This window comes from Anabas testudineus, chromosome 24 (genome assembly GCF_900324465.2).
Source record: "Anabas testudineus chromosome 24, fAnaTes1.2, whole genome shotgun sequence".
NCBI lineage: Eukaryota > Metazoa > Chordata > Actinopteri > Anabantiformes > Anabantidae > Anabas > Anabas testudineus.
Genome location: NC_046632.1, coordinates 18327578 through 18353183, shown reverse-complemented (window position 1 = coordinate 18353183; position 25606 = coordinate 18327578). Strand labels below are relative to the sequence as shown.

Genomic DNA, 25606 nt, shown 5'->3' with positions numbered 1-25606 from the left:
TGTGCAGTGTAAAAGGGGTTTTGGATGATTCTTTCTTTGAGTCTAGTTGCATTTTTGAAGCATATTTAGGAGTCGTATTTGTCTTTATACGAAGGTGGATATAAGGGAGGTGAAAGGAAAGAAAGAGGAACCAAGTCCAAGTATATTATATGCACCTGAACTATTCCAGTCAACACATCTGTTTGTCAATCAACACACTGATGAAAACTGAAATCCACACAAGCCCCAGAGAAAAAAATATCAAAAATAGTTTGTGAATGTGAGAAAAAACAAACCAAATTCTACACAAATGAATCAAAATAAAACCTGAAACTATATAAAGTTCTATTACAATGACAGAGTAAATGGATGGCTCCTTGTTTAATGCTGCAGCATCTCACAGAATGCATTCTGAATGAATAAACAGGGTCAGATGGGTCATTGTGAGATTCTATCATCACTTTTCCCCCATCAGCACACAGCCTATCAAATATAACTCATTACCAGACTCATTTCTGTGGTTTGAAGGAAGAAATGAGAAATGATGCATCAGTGTGGAGGTCGTGTAGGAATAACAAACAGCTGAACACTTCATATCGTGGTGGTCCTCGTGGAAATCTTTATAAAATAGTAAGACTGGAGGACTCACTGTCCACATCTGGACACGAGTCGGGGGGGTTGACTTGCCGTGAAAGGGCTTTTCCACTGCGGTGGATGAAGACCTTGATTATGATAAATAAAAAACTCCAGGATCTGTATGCAGCAGGGGAGCCTGAGGCACCTTGACCCAGATAACATCAGCTGCCCTCAGATTATAAAGCTGCACCCTGAATGGGATATAATCGCCCATTTGATTAGACCCAGAGCTCGCTACTGTTCTGACTGGGCCACAGGCAACTAATGGAGGAGTCAGACTGAAAGAAAGGGATTGTAATTTCCTCAAGTGGAAGAAAATTCAAGAATGACAGATAACGATGTTTTTGCCAGGGTTTGCCAAACTCTTCCTTTTAAAGCAATAAATACTATTTCTTCTCAGATTTTTTGGAGACTGACATGTGTGCATGTGTTTGGCCTCAGATGATTTGACCTCTTAAACTAATGGAGTGGCTTCATGCTGCTTTTAAAAACATATCAAAGTGCTAACTGTCAGAATGTCTTTATAGCTGATAAATGCTGATAATTTGCCTTTGCTTTTACTGGTGTTTTCAATTCTGCAGTTACATCAATAGGCTTTTTGTTTGCTGTGTACCTGCATAAGGGTATAAGGAGGAAAACAACAAAATGGCAAGAAAACAAGACAACAGTGGATAATCCAGAAAAAGGAGACACATTAAGGTAAACCAAGGAAAGTGAGTTTGAGTGAAAAGAGCATAAGAGCTTTAAAGAAAATGCAAAAGAGAGAATCAGAGAAGATATAGATAAGAATAGAGTGATATAAAAAGGAGGATATAGGAGAGAGAAAGAGCGAGGCAGTGAAGGTAAATAGGGAGAGAGAGCTGACAAAGAGTACATAATGAAGCCGTGCTCGGCTGCGAGTGTGAAGGGCAGTAATTTACTGATCAAGGACAAAGATTGATTTGTCGCCAGAGTGGAAAAGAAATCCCACAGTGTGAGTGAGAAGCTTCAGCCAACTTTCAACAACAATGCTGTCACTTAGACGGCACGGTGTTACTACGTGAAAGCACAGGAGCACGACCAGGACTGACCTGGACCACAACTTCACGAGGTCTGCCCGAAAGAACTGCCGAATCCAATCTGCCAAAACAGATAACAACAATCTACAAAATCTGACCGTCACAAACATTCAGCACTATAAATAAGGCAATTCAGACCTTCCGATCCCCATATGTGTGAAATCCATTTTATGTCCATGAATTAAACTTGGTTACTGATTTGGTTTAAAACAAATCTATTCCAGATGTCGTTTTTCTGTCCACTGCTGCCAGGTTTCAGTTCAGCTGGGCTCCTGAACTGCACACACTTCTGTTCAAGTGCCTGAATGGTTTGTTTTTGTTGATTGGATATCATGGAGGTGCGCATCACAGATAGCTTAGCTGATATCACAGCACCGTTGTCTCTGAATCAATATGAAAAAGAGACAGTAACAGAAATTAAAGGTCTAGACACACCAGCGCAAATAGACACGAGCTTATTCCCAAGTTAAGGTTGTCCATTATTAAAAGAAGACTTGAATTACTGATTCTTTTACCCAAACCCCTTCTCTTTTAAACTATGAAACTATAATTACCACCATTTGGTTTTATGTCTTTGACAACCCATCATTGCCGGTGTGTCCAGACTCATATTTTAATCACTTCATCTTTGTCCAAGTGGATGTTTTTTTCCCCAAGTTTAATGAAATTTCCTCCAGGTGTTTCTGAGATGTACCGTCGACGAGGATGGGACATACATGAAGTCATGATTGACATCAGTCATTTCACGCTTACATGCAACACGCCCACACACAGTCTTTCCCACCCGTTAGTCCTCAGCAGACAACTTCCAGGAATCGATTTTTTCCTCTTCTTATTTTGCTCCATCTTGTAGAAGTATCCTCTTGCAGTGTTTTATTTTTTCCCCTGACCATCTCTTTCAAGGCGAACCGCTGACAATCCACTGATTCAACCGGCAGAAAATCAATCCAATCTCATCCAAGTCTGCGTCTTCTGGGCTCATATCTTGACATCTTGCCTGCCCGGGGAGGAGGAAGAACACAGGTTTGTCTGTATCTGACACACATACACACATCACATAAAAAAAGTGGTACTGCATCCCCTTGTCTCCTGGATGTTTGTCACCATCAGCAACAGAAAAAAAGTTGACTGGTTTGGATGATTATGTTCTTTTTTGTTAAATGGTCTCATGAGGCAGTGACAACCACAGTGAGGAGGGTCACTTCTGTCACCTTTGCCAACTGGAGAAGGCTGATGTGACAGCACTGAGTTCCCCCCAAAGACCAATACACAATATTTAGTGTTCACTCACTTCATGAAGAGCTAAAGTTGAAATACCGAAGCTGACAAAAGAGCTTCACCTTTGACCTGACACGTCATCTCCCCCCCCCCCTTTTTTTTTTTTTTATAATATTGACTGTTTAGTCAATAATGTAATATGTAATGTTTTAAAGAATAATTCCAGGTCCATGAATGCACACGTATCTATTAAATGTTAAATGGATTCTTCATTGAGCTTCCAAAGTACTCTGTACTATTCAAAAAGCATCATCCCATAGGTGCACTGGTGCTAATTTTTGAAATTCTTGCTCCATTAGTAATATTTTGGGCTTATATGGGACACTGAAGCCCTCACTGAGATCTTCTTAACGCCCAATTGTGCCCATATTTATATACATTCAATGGTTTCTACTTGTCTGGAGGGAAAAACAAAAGGGAAAGGGTAAAGGTATTAGTCAATCTACCGGTTGTAAACATTTATCCCACTTCACAGACTCACTGACCTACTGCACCATTTTCCTCACCCTCGCTTTCAGGTTGACCTCCAAATAAAAAGGATTTGATTCTGTGGATGTGAATCTCACTGTGCTGCTCCGCTTTCTTTGTGATGTTACCACAATTCCAGAGATCCACTATAAAAATGTTTCAGTTTGATATTGCAATAGTAATACAGTAACTGTACAACCTCAGAAATCTTTATGTGGACTTCACATTTAAATGCCTCCTGCTGCAAATTTTGGCAGCTGTTGTAGATGTTAGTCTTTGCTGAGAGCGACTTGGCTGTGTAACACTACGATTGTGAAGAATTATAAAGAAAAAACTTAAGCAAAGGACTAAATACAAATATAAAATATTAAGTAAAACACAGCTTTATTACAGAACTCAGACTACGTCTTATCAGCCCAGTAATGGTCCAATCCAACATGTGTTGTACCCAAGGTACAAAAACGTCAGCTTGACAACTGAACAACTAACCTGCTCTGCTGCACCTTAAAAATGACCTCTGCATATCACAGACGTTGTGAAAGATGGCGAGCTATGATTGGTCAGGCACCTTCTCTCTCAACCACGACTTCATTATCTACTGTATGACTGGCTGTTCTGACACGGTGACTATATGGTGCATATCTAAGTTTAGTATGTTGTCCTACTTTTTCTACATCACACTGACCAACATGTCATAGATCAGCATGAGAAAATGTCATAATCTCTTCACAACACCGACCTGAAAAGCTACAGATAAAATATATCTATGAAAGAAACAAAATCATATGAAATTACAGACGGTAATGGTACAAAAAATGAGGAGAGGATCAAAGATTTCTAACATTACATCTTTTCTAGGAGCTGTTTCAGATGAAGAAACAAAGCCTTCTTACAAACAAAATCTTATGTTAGAGATACTAAATTACACAATCTGGTCGTGTTTATTCACTCTCCTGAATTGATAAAGAGAATCTACGTGTCTGGTGTGTTTGTGCATGATGAAGCATGTGAGTTTGACAGATACCCCACAGAGGCTCCCAGGTTTAGTTTTATAAAATGACTTTGATCAGCCATTTTTTTCTGGTTAAACCTCTAATGAGAGTGTTGTGCTTTGAGGATAGAGAAGACTTTGATCCTCAGCTAAGTGTCCATCAATGTCTTTACTTTTCCCCTTAATCTAATCGTTCTTTAAATCCAGAACATGCAGCAGTGGATTGGCCCAGAGCACAACTCACCAACAAGAGCAAGACTGTGTCTGTCATCAAGCAGTTCAAGAAGGTAACCTGATTGCACACTTACAAACCTGAATGCTGCATTTACTGTATAGTTTGGTCAAGCACTGTTGAGACTACTTGATTGGCTGTTGGTTGGACAAAATAACACATCTGACATAGTCAGGTTTGGGTGTTAGAGTGTTATTTTGCAGGACCACATTAGACATTAGAAGGAAAGTGTCATGATAAGAAAAGTTTGTTTTGTCAGACAAAAGAGTCAGAAAAGAGAGAAAGTTGTTTTAATAAATCGAAAAATGCAGAAGAGTTCTGTCGATGTTGTTGAGCGAGCAGACTAATGTAGTTTGTTTTTGTGGGAGCACTGAACTGAAAAGCTCCTATTGGGATCTTTTTCTTTGTGGTGTAGGGAGTGAGCGAGTGAGGAATTGTAGACCTGGTTTATCTGGGTGCTCAGGTAGGAAGCTGTTGTTGAGTTGACTACCACTGTAGGTTAGTGTCAGAGCTTTAAACCTGATGGAGGCAGCCACTGAAAGGCAGTGCAGAGAAAAGACGTTTGCATGTCACCGACATAGGACTGATATGAAGATCTGTGTGAGTGGATGGTGGAGCCCAGGGACATGAAGAGAACAGGGCTGAGCTCTGTAACACACCTGTGAATAGGAAATGCCAAGCTACTTTGAGGGTTTAGCAAAATGTGTAGAGCTTAAATCAGCCAGGATCTGCCCCAGAGATGCCCAAAACAGAAAGTAGAGTCAGGAGGACCTGGTGATTTACAGTGTCAGAGGTTTCAGACAAAGAGTAGAATTAGGACAAAAGACAGGGTTGAATCTATAGACAGGTACCTCCACCTTGACAAGAACCAAAAACCAGTTTAACACACACTGATGATTCTTTGCTCACATTATGTGCCATTAAAATTGTAAAAGTCAGACATAGCAGTGGATTCTAGGAATAAACCGGTAGACGCCGTCTCTGCTTAGTCATAGTTTGGATTCTAGTGCAGCAGGTTTCAGCAACTCTGACAGAATGAATTTAGTACTGGGCCAAAATCCTGCTCTTTGAATGGACTTGGCAATGGTGCACATTGGTCTATTTGCTGAATTAATTTTACATTTTCTCCAGCAATAACAGCCAAAGTTTAACCACTTTGCAGACTTAATGCTGGTGACAAACCACAGTGTCAGGATGATATAAGTTCCTAGCAGATTTGTAGGCCAGTCAGATAGTAGCTCAATATACAATGCCAAAGTCATTATGACTGTGACTCATGTTGTCAGAGAATCCTATAGCTCGCATTAATGTGAGACACATTTAATCAGCAGATAACTTAATGTTTCTGTCTATTAAAACAGTCACAGTGAGGAGAGAGAAAAGAGCAAGTTTTCACTGTCTGCAGACATGAATCCTCATGTGACAAGGTCATGATGACCATGAAACCATATATTTCCCACCCAGTGTAAAGCCACATTATGCATGTGATACCAAAGATTACACAGAGTGGTATACGCTCTACTGAAAGCAGAGACAGGCGAGCACTGTGGGAGGAACATGACAGATAGAGACAAAGGCAACAGGCAACCAGAGAACTAAAGAATGCTAATTAATTAAACCATCACCACATATGGCACCAGAGCTTCCACATGACAAGTACAGCAATAATAGCAAAGCACTTTCTTTCCTTCCTTTCAGTTTTACCTGCTATAGTCTACTGATGTGACGAGAAACATCATCAAATCATAATTTGAAAGACAAATATATAAAAACATGCAGACCAAAAAACCATACATAACCCATGATTATGCCTGAACTAGTGCAAACAATAGGATCATAAACATAAAAGGTTACCGTCTATATTTATATTTATCAACATTAAATACAGTAAAAATACTAGAGTAGAGTAACGCATCAGTAGCTAGTGTAAAATCTCTCTCTACTCTTTGTGTCTGCAGCTTAATCAGCACCTGGATGGTGCTCTGATTGTTACCAGACAATAGTTTTGTTCTTGCTGCTCTTCCTGTATCAGACCCAACTATCTCAAACTGCCGCTGACTCAACTCTACATGCCAGCATCCTCCCCACGTGCCAGCCCTGTGCTTCATACAAAGCTGTACATCAGGAAGAAAACTATAATATTGGCGTCATCATTTGTTTTACTGCAAAGGTGTATTATTGGTTTTCTTTCCCCCTGAGGCAGAAAAGAGCAGAGCTGGTGAGTAAGGATAAAAAGACGCAGAGATATACTGCCAAATCTCTCTGTAGCAACTCCAGCTGGGAGGAGGGCTGCTTGTAATTCTCCTAGTAGGTTTATAGAAGCATTGTAGCGCTCTGCTGACTGAACAGAGGCCTAGATAACAACTAATTATGGAAAACCAAACAAAAAGAGCAGGAGAGTTTGAGACTTCTGGCCAACTGATCAGCAGTAGCCAATCCTGTGTAGGACGGGAGGTAATTACAATGGTAATTATACCGTGTGTGGCCTCGTGCCACACTCCACTGTGACTATTTCTAACTGCATTTGGAAAAGTCATACTGACATGTAGAGAGTGTTACTCTGACAACCTGCAAGCACGATCTTTGATCAAAAACTAAATATGAAGATGTACTTCTCAGGTGAACATATACTGTAGAACCGATACAATAATGTGAATGTCACCACGTTTATTATTATAAATATGTCATAAATGTACAGTTACATAAAATGGAAATAAGGTACCAAAGGATGCTGCAGTTCTCACTTTGGTTAAATCCAATAATTTGGGATTCTGTACCTCAGATGGGAAAGCAATTAGAATAATACAGACAATTTCAATCCTACTGCACAGTTTAGGATTAGGATGTATAGGGCTGCATTTTTATTAATTAGAAATAATTATAATTCTTTTATTGCGTGTTGAATAACACACTGCACATTTTCAATTCAATTCAATTCAATTATTATGATCATTTTCACTTTAGAATGATTAAACATTACTGTTCAGACACTTCTTCAAATGTCTTATTTGAGTCCAAAACCTAATGATATTCAGTTTTCCATAAAGATAAAGAAAACATTAACTCACATTTTAGGAGCTGGAACATGCAAATGTTGGCATTGTTGCTCACATTTTATTCTGTTATCAAAATAGTTGTCATTTACTTTCAGTTGACAAACTAGAGTGTTGCACTTCTGTACAAAGCAATTAACCGTAATTTTAAAACACAATTATTACAAATAACGTCTTCATCAGGAGACACAGTGTCCCCTGACTACTGTGTACCTGCTGTGCAGCAAAAACAGCAAGAACTGAGAATGTGTAGAAGTAAGTGATGCTAGTACAATCCATCACACCTTAATTTGCCTTGGAAACAGTGACCTGGAACCTTAACGCTGTCTTGATGACGCGTAAAAACAAGAACAAATGAGCTTTAAGGTGCCAGTTTCTTGAGCATGTCACCCAGGTGCACAATGTCTCATCTTACATCTTCTTGGAGCCTCCCTGCTAATACCACTGCCACTCACATGGACAAAGCCGTTCCATTAAACTCACAATTTTTCCAAGAATGAATTCACCTCTCAGTCAGACATTACTATCAAGCATCACACCACCCAGCTCAAGAAAAATGTAGGACTAGAAGCATTTGAAATTCAGGAATCAGCCCCCTTCTGATATTTGAAAATGAAATGTGATGTAGTGAGAGAAAAAAAAGCCCCTGACTATTCAGTGAGGGCTGCAGAACCAAACGAGTGAAAATTGAACTGGCACTGGCCTTTAGAGGCATCGGCAGTGATGCTCATTTCCTCTGGCTTTGCCACCACTGCTGAACCCTGCATGTGCGAAAAGTCATTCATCACCTCAAAGCCAAATTTAATATCCCCAAGCCAAACTTAATATCATTAAGGGCAATCATCCCAGTCAAAGGGTGGCTCAGAAACTCATCAGATCAGTCTAATCGGACAATAACACAGAGATGTTTCATGGGATCTCACGTCAAACGAAGCGGAAATAGAAGGTTAACCAGGAAGGCCACACAGACTCTCCACACACACGCCCAATAATTATTTAATAGTAATCCTGCAAATAAGGACAAGGAAAAGCTGATAAGATGTGTAGACCACCTCAATTGAGTCGCTTGATGCAGATCCACATGCTTAATGGCAAAATCTACATTTTTCATCAGGATAAGAGAATTAAGTATGAGCACCCAGAAAGGGCACAAGTATACTGAATTTAGTAGTAAACGTCTAGACTCATGAAAATTTTTGTGCATCATTTTCAACTTTGACTAGTGGTCGAACAATTGATATTTGTCCCATTCACTGGGCTGATCTTTGGCATTTTTAATGAATCGTCCAATGACCATGCTAGTAGAATAATCAAAAAGCTGCACTGGGAGCATTTCGTGCGTCTGTCTAGGGAATTACCACGTATGAATGTACAAAAATATTTGGGTGCACCAGTGTGAGTGACGCAAATCTCCCACACTAATATTTATGTGTCCCACAAAACCCTGGAACAAAAAAAACATTATTGTCCCAAACTGCACCACTCAGGTAACACACAACAGTCCTAACTACTTAACAATCACAAATAAACTGCAGATCCACATAGGAGGGTTCATTTGAGTTCAAGCTTCTCAATTTTGCAAATTCACCGCTTTTCTCCACTCTTGATTATAGAAAACAAAAATTCACCTTGGGTTGTCATTTAGTCATGAGGCCGATAAATTTATTCAAAGCAAATTACACGTAAGGAACATATGAGGGGGAAACTTGGGGAGCAGGTTGCTCTAACTCTTGCTCCATCTTCTGCACCGTAGGCTGCCCTTATTTATAGACTAAACCGTGAATCTCATTGTCCAAGAAATACTTACAATCATGGATCAGTAGTTTAAGACTCACACAATTAATTTCATTGTTTGAACATTGACAGATTTACACCACATTAAGTTGTAAATAGGTATATTAATTAAGGGAATAATCTGTTTTCTCTTCTTGAACAGGATTCAGCTGAGATTTTGTGTTTTTTCTGCTCTCCACCCACCTATAATCCTCTCCAGTAAGTGACAAAAACATGGGTGAATATGAGACAGCTAGCATAGACCACCCACAGTTTGCATAAAATGCAGACGCTGGGACAGTGACAACCAAGGGTGCATAGTAATAGCATCACAGTGGCATTTATACTGCCCAGTGGTTTAGTGTTACTACTGGATTTCATGCTGGCTTTGTCCTGAGGGGCTGTGGCTGTTTGGTGTATGCCACTGACTGTCACGCCCTCTGACAGAACAACGCAGCGCCCAGATGGCACAGCTTATCTGTATGCTATACTGCTCCAAGGACAGTGGCACCAAGCTGCAGCATCTCTGAGGATGCATGTCAGACAGGAACTGGCCTCAACCACCCAGCTCCTGATAGAATACTCATGACTTTGGTGCTACTACAAATACTACTACTACTACCACTACCACTACTACTACGAATGTCCTTGAAACCGTCTTTAGATACTTCTCCAAACTCAACTCAAGCCTCATTAATATGCAAATGCAGCAAGGCACAGCTAAATCTAATCAAATCCTACACCTCATATAGGGTACATGTCCTTTACATATGAAGTTTCTACAGTTCTGCAGTTATTGTGTTTGGAGGAAAATATGTTTCTTCCCAATTAAGTCAATCGGCTCATCAGATCAGTGTTCCCTAATAATATGCAAATTAATGCATAAATTAGTCTTGAAAATCTAATCAGACATTCTACTATCTATGGAGTTTTTGAAGTGCAATATGAGTCTAGATTTTCAGTTATGTTTACAGCAAACTTCCCATAAAGCAGAAAAATAGGCAATTCTAAACCATTTTACATAGTTTCTAAAGTAATCAGTTTGTGTGATTATTTTAATTAAGATTACCAAAATACAATTTCCAGTGTACACTCTAATTATACTGTTACTCATTAAAACAATTACCTGTGGTATTCGAGATTGAGCTTTTCTAGCTGAATTAAATTGAAAAATATAAAGATCAAGGTCCAACAGATCACATGCTGGTTATCACTTCCTTGTTAGCTTGTCGAGTTGCATGTGTGTTTCCAGACAAATGCCCATAGGGGCTGTTGAAGGTCTCCCCGATAACAATGTGAATGATAACAAGGAAATAAGGTTTATGATGTGTGAACGTGACACGGAGCCCTTCAGCCATTATCGCCTGTCCTCTCAACCTCTGCAACACAAAGACATGAGTCAGCGAGGAGGCCCAGGACAGATGGGTACGGTCTGTTCTCTTAACCACCAACTGGATAAGGGTGAAGGTCTGTGCAGCGTTCACTATAGTAGCAGCTGGTGTGACCTGGGAATGTTTACATTTTCTACTCATTAGACTTTAATGGTGACAAAGACACTTTCAGAACACTTGGCGATACAATCAATTTTGATAATTGATTAATCGTTAAGTTAATAAGCAGTAGGACGATTCATTACTTCTGTCACTTATGCTCTGCTGACCATAAATATTGGTTAGTTTATTCTAGACAATAGTTGCTAATGCCTTAAGTATTTTTCCTGAAATCCTTCAACCTTAGGTGGAGTTTTTCCAGCAGACCAGAGAATTTATGGAAGCAGCAAGTAAACAGCCAATAAAGAAAAGTAAAACAAATCTCTTTCAGACACTTTCCTGTCAATCAAAGCCAACATCTGGTCCATCCATAGGCTAAGACTAAAACTATGAGATTCAATATCATCTCGCATACTAAACCCTAGAACACCTGAGTGCAGGTTTAATGGAGGAAGGCCCATTCAGATGCACTGTGTCATTGTCAGGGAGCTATGGTTAAAAGTATTGTAAGAGACTTCATGAATAGCCCTTAGTGAGAGCTCCTCTTTGTGAAATCAACCCAAAAAGATAGTTTTTAAACCAAAGCTTCTCTTCAGTTCAACTCCTGAAGGATTCATGTACTTCTCCCATTTACAGTTAGTATGACTAATCCTCTGTGGTGATAGCTGTAATCAACCTGGAATAGATGGAAATGCATAGCAACTCTGAGATTAATGGACACCTGCTGACGCACACAGTTCACTTTATCTACATCACAAATTTAGATCTAAGAACTGAACAGGGAGAAAGCTCTTATGCTTTTATTGAAGTTACATCCTTTCAGAAGTTCCGGCATTTTATTCTGTGCACAGATGATGTGCTGCATGGCTGCTGCAGTTAAACCAAACTGATAAAAAGTCTGTGAATGCTTAAGAAAAGACATCACTTGGTATTTTATTCTGAAATCATAGCACAAGTTTACTGCTTGTTATGTGTCACGTCATGTTAATTATGACATTAAATAACAAAACACATGTAAGAGAAGAGCATTTCCACAGCAGATATGTAAATCTAAAGAAACAAGACAAAAAACATTTAAATACAAAAATCAAGGCTGAAAAGGAGACAGAGAACTCGCCCACTGAGTTGTTATAGGTCACTGTCATGAAGAAAGGTAATCCTACATGCTGTGAAATACTTTTACTCAGCACTATTGACAGGGAGCCACAGGTCAGCTGCTGCTAACAAAGAGCTGAGGCAGGGGTCTGTTTGTGGCTTTGACTCAGCCTGGGGAGCATCTGAAAGCTGGGGGGGTGTGATATCTTTTCAAACAGGGGACAGAGGGTCTGGAGTCCCAAAGTACATACTTTATTAATCCGAGAAGGGGAATTCTGGTGTTGCAGTAGCCATTACCAAGAAACATACATGCACACACAGAAGATGATTGGAACATCTAACAGAACTAGACAGAAAACCAATGGCACCTTAAGTTTACACAGTTACAGGCAAGTTGTATGAATATGTCACTAGCTAGTTTGGACAGGGTGACGGCTGGTAACAGATTTGGAACATCTTTTTGCACACATTAAAGGACCAGTCCAGTCTGTTGTCCAGGGAAGTCCCGGGTTCTCGTACCCCTCTGTCACCTCTACTTCAACTCCCAAAAGGAGACAGTGCTTAAACTCTTTCACAACCATCTACTTGGTCTACCTTGCAGCCGTACAAACTGTGGTCTGTCTGTCAGGTGGTCACTAATCCAGGAAGCTGCAGAGGAGTCAACCTGCATCTTAACGAGCTCCTCTCTCAGCAGAACGGGCTGGATTGTATTAAAGTGCTGCCTGCTCTTTCCAGGTGAGAGAGAGCTGTCTGGAGCAGGTATATCATGGCATTATCTACTCCAAACTAGGGGCGATAGGCTGTAGTGGGTCTAAAGATGTTTCAACATGAGGCCTCAAATGGATCAGTACCAGTCTCTCCAGAACTTTTATTACATGTAAAGGCGACTGGCCTGTAATCATTTAGAGCAGCTAGAGATGAAGATTTCAGCACGAGACATGATGTCTTCCAAAGCTTCAGCACACGTCTCAGGCTGAGGTTGAAAAGCTGCTGTAGGATCCCTCAGAGCTGATCATTACAGGCCTTCTGGACTCTGGGGCTGACTGCATCAATTCCTGAAGCTGTGTTTTGGTTCAGCCTCTGTAGCTGCCTTTTCACCTGGCTGCTGAGAACATGCAGCATACAGTAAATCAAAAATTTGATTGTCTCTAGTGGGGCTGTTGACATACTGGTGAAAAGTTAAAGTAAAGAGTTGTGGAAAGGCGTGGTTAAAGTATCCTGTAATGATCATAAAAGCATTTGGATGTTGATTTTGGAGTCTAGTGGTGACGTCCCATGTTATAATATATGTAATATAGAAGCAGGCTGACAGCTAACAGTTCAATGTCCGGGCTACAGAGACATTCTTTCACAATAGCATGTCCAGGATTACACCACCAATCACCACGATCTCCCCTCCTCACTTCTTACCACTCTGCCTGCCTCTCTGTCAGCCTCTGAGGCCTCACTGCCTGGAGTGCGCGATCAGCTGGTCGTGATGGTAAATAATACGAGCGCTCCTGAACTCTCTGCTCCCAGACGCATCTGTTGCCATGGTTTCCCAGTACACCAAAGGTTAGTAAAACCAGGAAAAACTTGCACGTAATCTACTGCTCATTCCGGTTAGTGCAAACTAGACAGAAAAGAGTAGAAAGAGCAACAAGAATACAACAAATACTATGAAAAGAACAGATCTAACCGGAGCTACTGCAACAGGCTGCCACCCGAGGCGACACCAACTCATGTCATACCATTCTCAACCCTATGTCACATCATCTGTCTGAACCTCTATATCATTACTAAATAAAGACAAAAAATGCCAAAGCAGATATCTAAAGAAATACTTCTGAAAGGCAGATGTACATGATTATTTGTGTACTCTGTGTACCTGCAGCTGTTTCACAGTAAATTATCACTCTCTACAGTAATCATAACTGTGCTTTTATGCAAATGATGCGTCTGTTATCAGCTTTTAGAGAGCTCATTACATACATGACAGCAATATTAAAACTCATCAGTGTTCCATTATTGTTATTGTTTGGATAATTCATATTAACATATTCAGTCCTGCACTGAAGCAAATCACCAAAGCAATGTTTAATAATGATTAACTGTGACCATAAAAGTACTATTGTGTTTTGTTTGTGTTTTGTGTGGCAGTTGGTTTTGTCTCAAGCCACTGGGCCTCAAATGTTCATGTATTAACAAAACAACAGTTTTCTGTCATAACTCTTATGATATCCAACCATGTAAACTGTTTTTGGTTTATGGTTTTATTTGCAAAGGTTCAATGATATTCATTTCTTAGATTCATCTCTCTCCAGTCATTCAAATAATTGAATGCATATTCAGTCTCTTCAAACTCAGCTTTTGGTCTCTACCAACTTCTGAGAGTAATATCAGGCTTTTTAGCTGCAAAATGTTCCACTACAGTACGTTCACAATGTGTCTGTGTGAAGCGTTGATGTGTAATTAGTTTAACCCAACCTTTAATTTATCTATATTACTGCCTTACTTAATATTTCTAGCTCCTATCTTCTTAGGTTAAAGGAGTACTTTGTTACCTACAACCTCTGGGGACTGTAACTACTTAACAGAGCAGCCACTCTCTGTTATTCAGGAGCTGAAGGTTCAACAGTTGCCCTCATTATCATTCATTCTGTATAACAGCATAAGCTAAGTGCATAAAATGTTAATGGGCATATAGATGTAGTCTCATCTACAGCTTTTACATAACGCGAGGCACGCAGCTCTCCCTCTGAGAGAATGAACCATAGAGAGCTGCAGGCGTGGCGCTACAAGCAAATAAGACAGTCCAGCGGCTCAGTCTTCAAACACTTCAAAAGCAATCTCATTGTCCCTCTTTTAGCCTCGAGAGAATAAAAATGAGTGGTGGGGGAGGAAGGGGGTGGACTCAGACATTTCCATGGACACACAGATGGCTGTCTGCATGCTTTGAAAATGTCAAACCACCACATTAGCAGAGATCTATGCCAACGTGGTGGTTAATTTAAGTTTGCAGTCACAGGTCTTCTGCATGCACAAAGGATGATGATGGTGCTCCACTTGTATTTCACAGTGTGTGAAGGATTTGACTCCTTGGATTCCTGCTTACAAATACCAATTACTGCTGCTGTGTTGGAGACAATAGCTCCATAGAGCTGTTTTGCATTGTCAATATCTCCAGTAAACAGTGGGTTCAGCTATTTTTCCCTTAACTTGGCACTCAAAAACACAGTGGTGATAAAATTCTCTTTTTGGCATCACCCTAGTCAAGAGGATTTCTAGAGGCGCAAGTGAGCATGACCAGCCCTGCTGAGTGGGAGGGAAACTCAGCAGGAGGGTCGAAGGGGGAAAAGCATCTTTATCCATTTCTTTTTTCTTTTTTTTTTTTTTTCAAAAACACATTTCCATTTCGCAAGCCCCCCCCCGGTGGCTTGACACTCAGCTCTGCTTTTCATAGGAGGCAGGCCGGCCAAATGCAGCTCCAGCCTGGCCTGTGACTCAGGCGGTCACCAAAGCTTCTGAGAGACATTTGAATACATAGCAAGCAGGCAACTTGTGGGACGCAGTATTGATTATGGCGGCTTAGAAGTGACCGTGGCAACGAGTCAATAGGGAACACCGTTTGCACGAGGCCTCACACAAAAGACAGCTCTCTAAAGAAAAAAGGTGAAATAAATCAGTGTATGAGACAGAGAATTAGAGTCGGTGGGGGAGAAAGTCAGGGAGAAAGCTAGGAAGAAAAATCATCCCCACATGGTCTGAGTACATGCTGAACTGCTGGTTATATGAACTGTAGAGTCGTCATGCTGCTCTGGTAATGCTGTTGCAGATAAAGTCATGTCAATGTTTGGGAAGAGAGCAACATAGCACAGACACACACATGAGGAGCAGAGAGAGAAACAAACACCGTCACTGATCTAAAAGGGAAAGAAGAAGAGAAGGATGGGAATACAGGGGCAGGTGTGGTGAAGCAGTAGGGGTGTTTACCTGGAAGGCCTGCCAGAGCCTATCGGCCAGAACGCTGATCTGAGAGAGGATGTGACCAATGAGAAAGGACTTTGACATGCAGCTGGTCCCCAGGGTGATCAGGTACTCCATCAGTTTCTCTGGAGCCTGAAGCTGAGGTTTGGAAAAACAAGATATTACTGACTGCTCCCTTAAACCTATTTTTCTTCATCTTTTTAAATCATAGCATCTGTAAACTCACTTATTAAAAATAATTTCTTATACCAGATATGCATTCATGTAATGCTGATTGTTGACTTATCAGGAATCTCTAAGTTAAACTGTGGTTGTTTCAATATTACTGAAATACTATTAAATTCCACAAAAGTATGAAAGTATGATGGAGAAGCGGTAGTAGTCCGTATGGTCTGGATTATAATGGATTATAATTTCACATTTTCTCAGGACTTCCCTTCACTATATAACAAAAATTGATTTTATAATGTTAGCTGGACCCAGATAAGTGGCTCATATTGATGGTTGGATTAATCCACGGAAAATTCAATTCAGTTTATTTAAGCTTCGACTCCCAGCTACTGTTGCAGCAGTAGTGTTTGCTGCAGGTCTGATGGTGCTCACTGAAAGTCCACAAAAAGCTTGAACAACTCCCTGCAGCATAATCCCCTGTCACAACAACCCCTGTCTAAGTTTACAAGTCACCTCCAGACAACCTGCAATCACAGACACAAAGGTTTTTATAACTACAATTACTGCTGCAGGCAGAAGGCAAATATTAAGGACATTTGTCAGTTAAAGAAAAGATATATCAACATGTTCAAAAACCTTATTTAAGGAAACCAAATTCAAGGATTTTAAGATGTTTCAATGCCTGCAGATGCCTGTACACGTCAGAAAAAAACTACAAACTATAAAATGCCTTTACAACTGCAATTCAATCGATTTATCTGCTCTCTTAATTCAATGATTAATTTTTTTATTTTCTTTAAATAATGAGAACCTGATGCTCACATTAAAAATGCCAGAACTAGACAGTGTTTGGCATTTGTTGTTTAACAATGACGGATTGATAAAATAACAGAACAGTCAACTAATCGCTGCAGGTGTAAACATTTGGAAAAATATTCTCATAAAGCACAAGACAATGTGAGAACTAGCAGAAACTCAAGGCAGGGAGTGTATTTCTAAGGCTTCTGTTCGACAGTGCTAAACCTGAATTATGCAAGTTAATGACCAGTTGAAGCAGTTGAAGTTTAACTACAATAAAAATCTATTATTTACAGAAAACTATTCTTCTAAATAAAAGCACGCTAAATCCTAAGAAATAGTTTTGAAAACAGCCAGAGGGAACAAATGGTAAATATTTTAAGCCACACTGATGTTGCCTTTAAACACACTGTTCTTCTCTCCCAGTGAGATCAGAACCATAATTTCAACTAATGCATTTTCAGTGTTGTTTGCTTGTTTACATGTGGCCTTCAAGCAAGAGCCCAGAGAAAACCACATTAATGGAATTTAAAATTATATTATCTTCTTTTAGCTTTAAGACATTGACTCCTATACCCAGGTTTCCTACACTTCCTTATTTTACTCAGCCAGAAACTACTGCTATTAACTGTTATTTAATGTTTTATAATGTTATTTAATAGACCATTGCTATAAGCTCTGCTTTTGGTCGGCAGCCTAGCTAACATCAGCAGATCCTTCTGTTAATCATTAAATCATCAAACACAGGCCAGTTTTAAATGTTGGAAGACAGTTAAGTGTTTCTTCCTTATCCAGACATGTTTGGCACAATACCTGTTCCTGTTGTGCACTCTCCTGTCCAAAACCAGAATATATCAGACAACCCTACTGCTTCACTGTGACACCCTTTGTCTTGTTAGTCAGGTCAAGAGTTTGTTCATATGAGTCCATCAGTACAGTACAGTACAGCTACTGTAGCAGCACCAAAGGTAAAAGTGTGCACATCCTCTAGTTTGCTGAACTTTCTTTATCCACTGTTGCTCACGTCCTCGGCCGGTTTCATGTGAAGCATGAAGTGTGTTTACACCTCATTTTATTAATTTTGAGAATTCTGAGGTTGACTTTACCCATACGTTGAGGATCATTGTCTTGCAGCAAAATGTTTTGCTTTGTGAAAAAGTTGTGTTTGAGCTTCAAATCATAACCCAACATTGTTGCGACCTGCACATTTGATCGCATATATGATTTCCTTTTTGTTCTTTCTTCTTGTTCCTTGACTCATAAGTCTGCAGGCCATTCTCCAAAAATGACTTCTTGGATGAGTCACCACTCTTGGACCAATTTTGAAAGGTTGTTCATTTATGGGAAGGTTCACCACATTTTCATCTGTAGAGAGTCAGAAAGTGTCTCTCACTGTGGATCTGTGAGTCTCAGAGCTTTAAAAACAGTTATTTTCTGAATGCAGTAACTCAGAGTTACTTTTTTCCCCACAGGTCTAGTTGGTATCAACCTTTTGCTTTAAAGGTTACAATTATCATTTAAGATTTGTACTTTGTCTTTGCTTAGGTTGACTTGATTTTGTTTGAAGATAAATAAGGAAAAAAAAGGAATCGGGAGGGGTTATAATATTTTCCACAGCCCTGAATAATAAAATCTTAGCCAAATACTCCACACTCCACTTTCAAATACAGCTGCCAGTTACTACTGAACTGATCCACGAAGCACAGGGAAGAATTAAGACATTTAATACAACAGAACAATTTATAACCTGTTTCACAGCATAAATAACAGTGAAAACCAGAAGGGATGATAAGACCTACAACCACTTAACATTTAACTTCATGAAAATCATTATTTTAAGCATCCAGAATAATTCAGCACAATTTGATTAATTAAACAACATACATTGACAGCCAAGAAAACATTTAAGTAAGTAAATAATTAAATTTAAGCCTACAAAGCTTAAATTTTTCGGATCCTGGGGCAGTGTGCTTAGCATGCGTGCTAACATTAAGCACCAGCCTAATTCATATTCACTCCAATTTTATCTATTTTAACGGGGAGCAGCCCAACACATTCAGATTGTCCTCTGTTACTATGCAACGTAGACAGCGCAACGGCAGCTGCTGGGGATAAATTATTTGACTCAAGGGCATCACAACCATTGTTGCTTTTCAACTTGGTAAGGGGAATTCAACTAGTAACACTGCACAGCACTGAAAAGCAGCATTTAATCCATTTGATGCTTAAAGATGATCAGATATGCACATCTGACTGTTCTTTAAACCAAGTGAGCAACAGGATGAAGAACAAAAATGAATGAAAAACTAACCTGAAATTCAATTTGCTTTGTATTGCCACTGGTCCTGATTACCTCCATGAGGACATTATGTGAAATTGTCTGGAATGATTATCCTATCAAGAGATTAATTCATAATTTGAAACAACTGAAGGGAGGAGATTGTTATTCAGTTTTCCTAACTAGATTTTCTCAGTCTGCAAATTGAAGAAGCCTTTCTCTCTCGCCTCTTCAACCTGTCTGCCCTTTTGGTGCTGCTCACATCGACTCATTTGGTTGTTTACTTGGAGACAAAGACAGAACAAAAAGGCATCAGATGAGATGTTGTGTTTAAATTTGTTGTTTTTTTTTTTTTTTTACCATTTACCATTTTTTACCAAATTTACCAATTTATTTGTTGAGTAAAATGGTCACAAGACACTGAAACCCCGTAGTAGAACCGACTCAGTCTGGCAGCTGTCCAACCGAATTTCCCCAAGGGGATGAATAAAGTATACATTATTATTATTATTATTTTACATATGTAAAATGGTGCTGGCAGTATCAGCTTTGCTAACTCTAGACCAGTGCAGCTTACGATCAATGATTGGCAAAGAAATTCTACAGCTAAATATGAAGGTAAGAAGTTCAACAGAAGGTGACGATATCTGACTTAAGAATGGCTAAAAATGAAGAATTGTAATGTTTTACAATGGCAGTTGAAGTCCTGACATTAATCCTACAGAAATGCTGAAGAAGGACCTGAGGCACAAAGAAAGTCAGCCCCCCGAGTGGAAAAGGAACAAATGCATTTATCTCAGTTTAACTAGTTTTAAAACTTTCATATTTATGCAGAAATAAAGCAAATGGTTCATAAACTAATGTACAACTCCATCTTTTAAAAAACCAAGTATTTTCTTTTTATAAGATAAGATGATGCTGCAGAAACTGACCACTATCTTCTCCTCACTAAGGGGTTAACATCCAGAAAAGCCAATTTAAACAAAATCTGACTGAGCCTTACATTTAACAAACTAATAATCCCATCTTTCATGTTTACAGGCAAATCCAGTAGCCATAACACTGACAGGCAGCATTGTCTGAAAATTAATAGAGCAATAAAAACTGTACTTGAGCGTTCTGTTTGAGGCTGAAACGCATGAAGTGAGCTGGATCCAATATATGAGAAGCTAATAAAAGTTCTTCCAGTAGACAACAGGATGACATGGTAAGATGAGACTGGTTTGAGGTTATATGAGGTTATACGATCTCCTCCCTGAAAGGCTATTACGTGAAATATATCTGCAGTTCAACACTGCCAGAGTGACATTTGAATGAAGCCACTTGGGATTCAGGAGCTGCAATTTCATCGTCTGGGCTCTTCATCATATCCAATCTTCTTCCTTGTAGACCGTAACAACTCCTCCAGGTGTGTCTGAGAATCTGAGCCAGAAATAAGAGCTCTCCTCGTGGATGAGGTAGGACCTGCCACTGGGTAAACTGCAGCTGCTCACAGCATTACTCCTGAAGATGGAACACACTCAGGCCGTAAGCACTGTGCCGACACTTCCAGAGAGCTCTTATTCAGCTGTTTTCATTGTTTGACTACAGAGCTGAGGTTTTAGAAAAGGGCCACACAATGGTAGTGGATCCTTACAGTAACAAAATGTGTTAAAGAACAAACTGGCAGAGATACCAGCATAATATTATTATGACTTATATACACACGTCAAACGTTGAACTAATGCAATAATAATTATCAGGCAAAAATGAACCAGACTGAACAATTAGTGTATGAAACAACTACTGAAGCAAGTCAATAATTAACAATCATTTAGACTTTAGAAAACTATCAAAACAACAGATTAAACTAAACTGTAATACTGTAAATGTTGAGTTTTTACTCCTATACATTAATACAGATTTAGAATATAAAAGTTCAAACTATTTGTGTCCTATAAAGTCTAAAACTAGAAACTACAATTTCTGGAGACACTGCGGTGGGATTACTGTGTGCTGTAAATGCTTTTGCTAAACTGTGTTGCTGTCTGCTACAAAGATCAAGCTGAACTTTATTTCTGTATGAAAGCTGAAGCCACCTTGCCCTTCTTTGATAACTGATAAAGTTTGAATAGTTATAAAGGTGGGAAACTGTTTCTGTATGAATATTGTTCTTTTGAAGAATTTTGGAAAGTTTTATTTAATTTCTTTGCTTATGTACACGTCTGTGTTCACAAAAGCATTGAGCATCATATGTATGTGAGAATTTCTGCAAACGGATTCAAATTCAATGGTTTATTACTTCATTTGTGCTCAGATTTGTAGACATTTTTACATTTACATCTTTAGCAATTTAATTAGCTTTTGTAACGTTTTGCTACTGTGTGTGTGTGTGTGTGGACATGTCAACCTATAAACCTACTATAAATTATATCTGTGTGTGTCCTGTCTGAAGAATCCACAAACTGAAATGAGGTGCTGAATGACGTCACAACTGGTCTCATCCGAGATTTACATGAGATGTACATTATACACTCCAGAAGATTAGTCAAAGGAAAATACGATGAATCTTTAACATGAGACAGTAGTTAGTTAATAAAAATGTGAATAAATTTGTGAATCACTGCTGTGCTGCCATCAAAAAGCTGCAGGATGATACAGAACATGTTTAACAGACATGTCCATCATGTTTAAACAGGACTAACATCAGAGAAATCAGGTGTATGTGTTGTCCTGCTGTCTTGCTATTAAGTGCTTAATTACCACTGATTCAAACAGGGACTAGGCTGAGAAATTTGGTATATATTATATCATCTGTACTAAATAGCCAACACTGTTTGGTCAGAGCTGCAACTCTGTTGAACAGAATGATGTCTAAAATGAATGTTTGTCCCTAAAAATCCTTCTTTAGTTGAAAGAGTTGAAAGATGTATAAAATGTTTTTATAAAGTGTGAATTTTGAGCATTCTGTAATTCACTTGAATAGAGAAAAAAAGATCAGAAAATGCTCATTAGTTTGAAAAGTATAAAAGGTATAAATGAGAAAAATACAAGTGTGCATGTCCTAAATTAGCTAAATGCAGAAGTTCGAAGGATTTGAATATTGCTAGTTACACAACAATCCCACCAATAATAAAGAAAATAAAGAATTCAGTGAACCTGAGAACTTAAACACTTACAGCGAATTATACTGGAAATCCATTCAGTGATTCATGAAGACACTGCATCTGAAACGATCCTATCCCTATCTAGAGATCAAATTGTTTCTAAACAGCGTGTAGAATAGATTAGTCTGCTGTCAGAATCGTGTCTCAGTGGTTGTTTTCCACTGCTGGCGCTGCTCGGTCTTGTCAGGAGTCTTTTCAGTATTATAATTACCCCTGCCCTTCATCTCTGACCTCCCTACCCACATCTGAACTGTCTCAAACAATCATATTGACTGGCAGAGCAATGGAGTGTTCACTGAATGTCAGAAACATAAAGACTACATTAATAGGTATCCTCAAAGTCATCTGCAATGTCCTTATTATATTATACTATAAATTATAACTATATAGCTACAGCACATGAAATGTTTAGCGTGGTAGGAAACATAAAAATTAATGGTCAGAGCAGTGATGTCTGAGAATGACCACAGTGTGACACACATGTAAAGGCCACGTTTTTACAACAGAAAACTGCAGAGACAGACACTGTACACAGTTTGAAATGAAAATGTTAAACTGTAGCACTGACAGATTTAAAGTACACTACTCAAAAGAAATTAAAGGAACACTGAAAACACATCAGGTCTCAATCGGGAAAGAACTAACCCAAAAGTCTGAGGTTCAAACTGAACTGCAAAATGGTCCAAAACATTATGTCCCAGAGGTTTTCTATTGGATTTAGGTCAGGCGAGCATGGGGGTCAGTCAGTAGTATCAATTCGTTCCTTCGGATTTCATCCCGATACCAAATGGCAGTCAGTGTTGTCCAGCCTGTAGAGGTCTGTGAGTCCCTCCATGGTTATGTCTCCCCAGACCATCACTGACCCACCACCAAACCGGTCATGCTAAATGATGTAACAGGCAGCATAACGTTCCCCACGACTTCTCCTGCCTCTTTCATGTCTATCACATGTGGTCAGGGTGAACCTGCTCTCATCTGTGAAAAGCACAGGACGGGCAATGCCTCGACCAACTTGCCTTCTTTCCATAGAGCATCTCAGTTCCTCCTCTTCCCCAGGTAAAGCCATTCACAGGTTGTCTTTCAGTGAACCACTTTGGTAAGAACTGACCACTACTACTACTACTACTACTACTACTACTACTACTACTACTACTACTACTACTACTACTACTACTACTACTACTAGAGAGCATCTATTCATCACAGTTCAGCCTTTGTTAAAGTTGCTCAGATCTTTTTCTTGCCCTTTTTCCTACACATTAACTTTAAGGGCTGACTGTACACTTGCTGTTTAAACACCCCTCCCATTGACAGGTGTTAGGATAATCAATGTTATTAACTTCACTTGTGAATGGTTTTAGGGTTGCGGCTCATCAGCATAAATGTATGTTTTGTTCCAATAGATAAATTATGTGAAACAAAGACATGTATCAGAGCAGCTGCAGTTAATCAGTCTGGATCAAAAACAGCAGATTTAAACATCGCTTTTCTCTGCCAGCTGTTCTGAATCAATGTGCAAAAGGCTTCAACAATTTCGGACTGTATTTCACCCACCATATATAAGGGCAACCACAACAGAAAAGGCAGAGAAACCAATTTCTCCAGGCAAGGCAGCCTCAATAGACCAGAATGTGATGCAACCACAAGGTGTTGCATTTTGAACAACGGACACAGCTGTGTTCAGTGACCCATATCACCCACAGCTGAATGATCACATTTTAATAGCTCTTTCTCTGCTTGTATACACCCACATTTGACTCAGAGTAACACGTTCACACCCCTTCACTGAGGACCTGTCAAAATACATTCAGAGAAAGAAATAAAACTCACTAAAACGAGATGCTGACGGAGAGTGAGCACATCAAAAACATTAATTTCACATGCACCAAGCATCACAGACTGGTGATATGAAACAGTATCAAAGACTCAGTTTTTACTTTAAACAGCGTCTCTCTCCAAACAGAGCTCTTTATATAAGGTTTATGATGTAAAGACAAGAGTTCGCATAAATTTACCACCAAATCTCACAGGAATCTCACATTACAAAGCTCCTATGTCCTTGAAGTTAAAAGAGACGGGAATTAATTTATCAATACAAACCTCCAGGTGCTCAGGGCAGCATGTTAATTTGTTGTCTGCTGTCTTTGGTTTTTATAAACACTCAACATTACTAATTAGGTCTTTACACTTTACTTACAGGGAAGTACAGTGAGAATCTGGGGTTATCCAACCAGAGTGTCCGTATTTATGGCAATAAGTCCCGTTCCAAGTTGGTGTTGGGCTGTACTAAGGTTGTCCCATGTAACCAATCCTGTCTGTTCTCATCACAGACAGAATCTCAAGGCACAGAATCCAGTCTGGGGAGTCTGCTCTGTGAGGTTCTGTTGGGTTCGTTGACTTCCAGCTTACACTGTGGGAGTTTGCAGCATGAAGTGGTTGTGATGAGAGTCAGCACCTCCACGTCAGAGGCCATGGTTCTTAGAAAATGAGTTGGGATTGAGTTGGTCACAAGCTCTGGGTGGTGACAAAAAGAATGAGAATACAATCCAAATGAGTTTCCTCCGTAGGGTGGCTGGGCTAAGCCTTAGAGACAAGGTGCTGAGTCTGGACCTCTGAGCAGATCCACTGCGCTCTTTGTCAAAAGATTTTAATCAGTTGTGATGATTCAGGCATTTGACCAAGATGCCTCCAGGCCACCTCTCATTAGATGTATACTGTGCAGACTCAGAACATGCTGGAGGGATTAAACATCTCAGGATCCCCCAGGAGGTGCTGAAAAATATGGCTGAAGAGAGGGATGCCCCCACCATGAGTAAGTGCTGTCCTTCCATAATAATCACATACCAACTACTGCCCATTGCCAGTTTAACTTACTCTACATTATTGTGAATGGTTGTAAGTAACCTGTCCTATAATGCAGTAAGCCAACCTGCCTCTGTGGGAGCATTAAAGTTTCTCAGAGACAGATTGTTGCTGAGTTAATGGAACCTCCTCATTGAATTTTAATTATTTTAAAACATCCTCACTACTATCATCAGTTTCATTGACAACAGCTGAACATCTCTGCACCGCTTTGGAGGAAAAGCCCACTTTCTTTACTATTAATCATGATGAACAGAGAGAGGGAATTAGCCGTAAACAAGAAACTGCCTGCAGTCATTTTTGTTGGGTAAGACAGTGAGCGTTCAGTGAGA

At 39.6% G+C, this 25606-nt stretch overlaps 1 protein-coding gene across 1 annotated transcript in view; it reads right to left on the bottom strand.

The window, feature by feature from the left end:
- mei4 (meiosis-specific, MEI4 homolog (S. cerevisiae)) overlaps positions 1-25606 on the bottom strand; it is a 41338-nt gene that overhangs the window by 8937 nt on the left and 6795 nt on the right. Inside the window, exon 5 of the mRNA XM_026341872.1 lies at positions 16026-16157. Coding sequence (XP_026197657.1) covers positions 16026-16157 — 132 coding nt within the window. The remainder of the gene's footprint in view (positions 1-16025; positions 16158-25606) is intronic.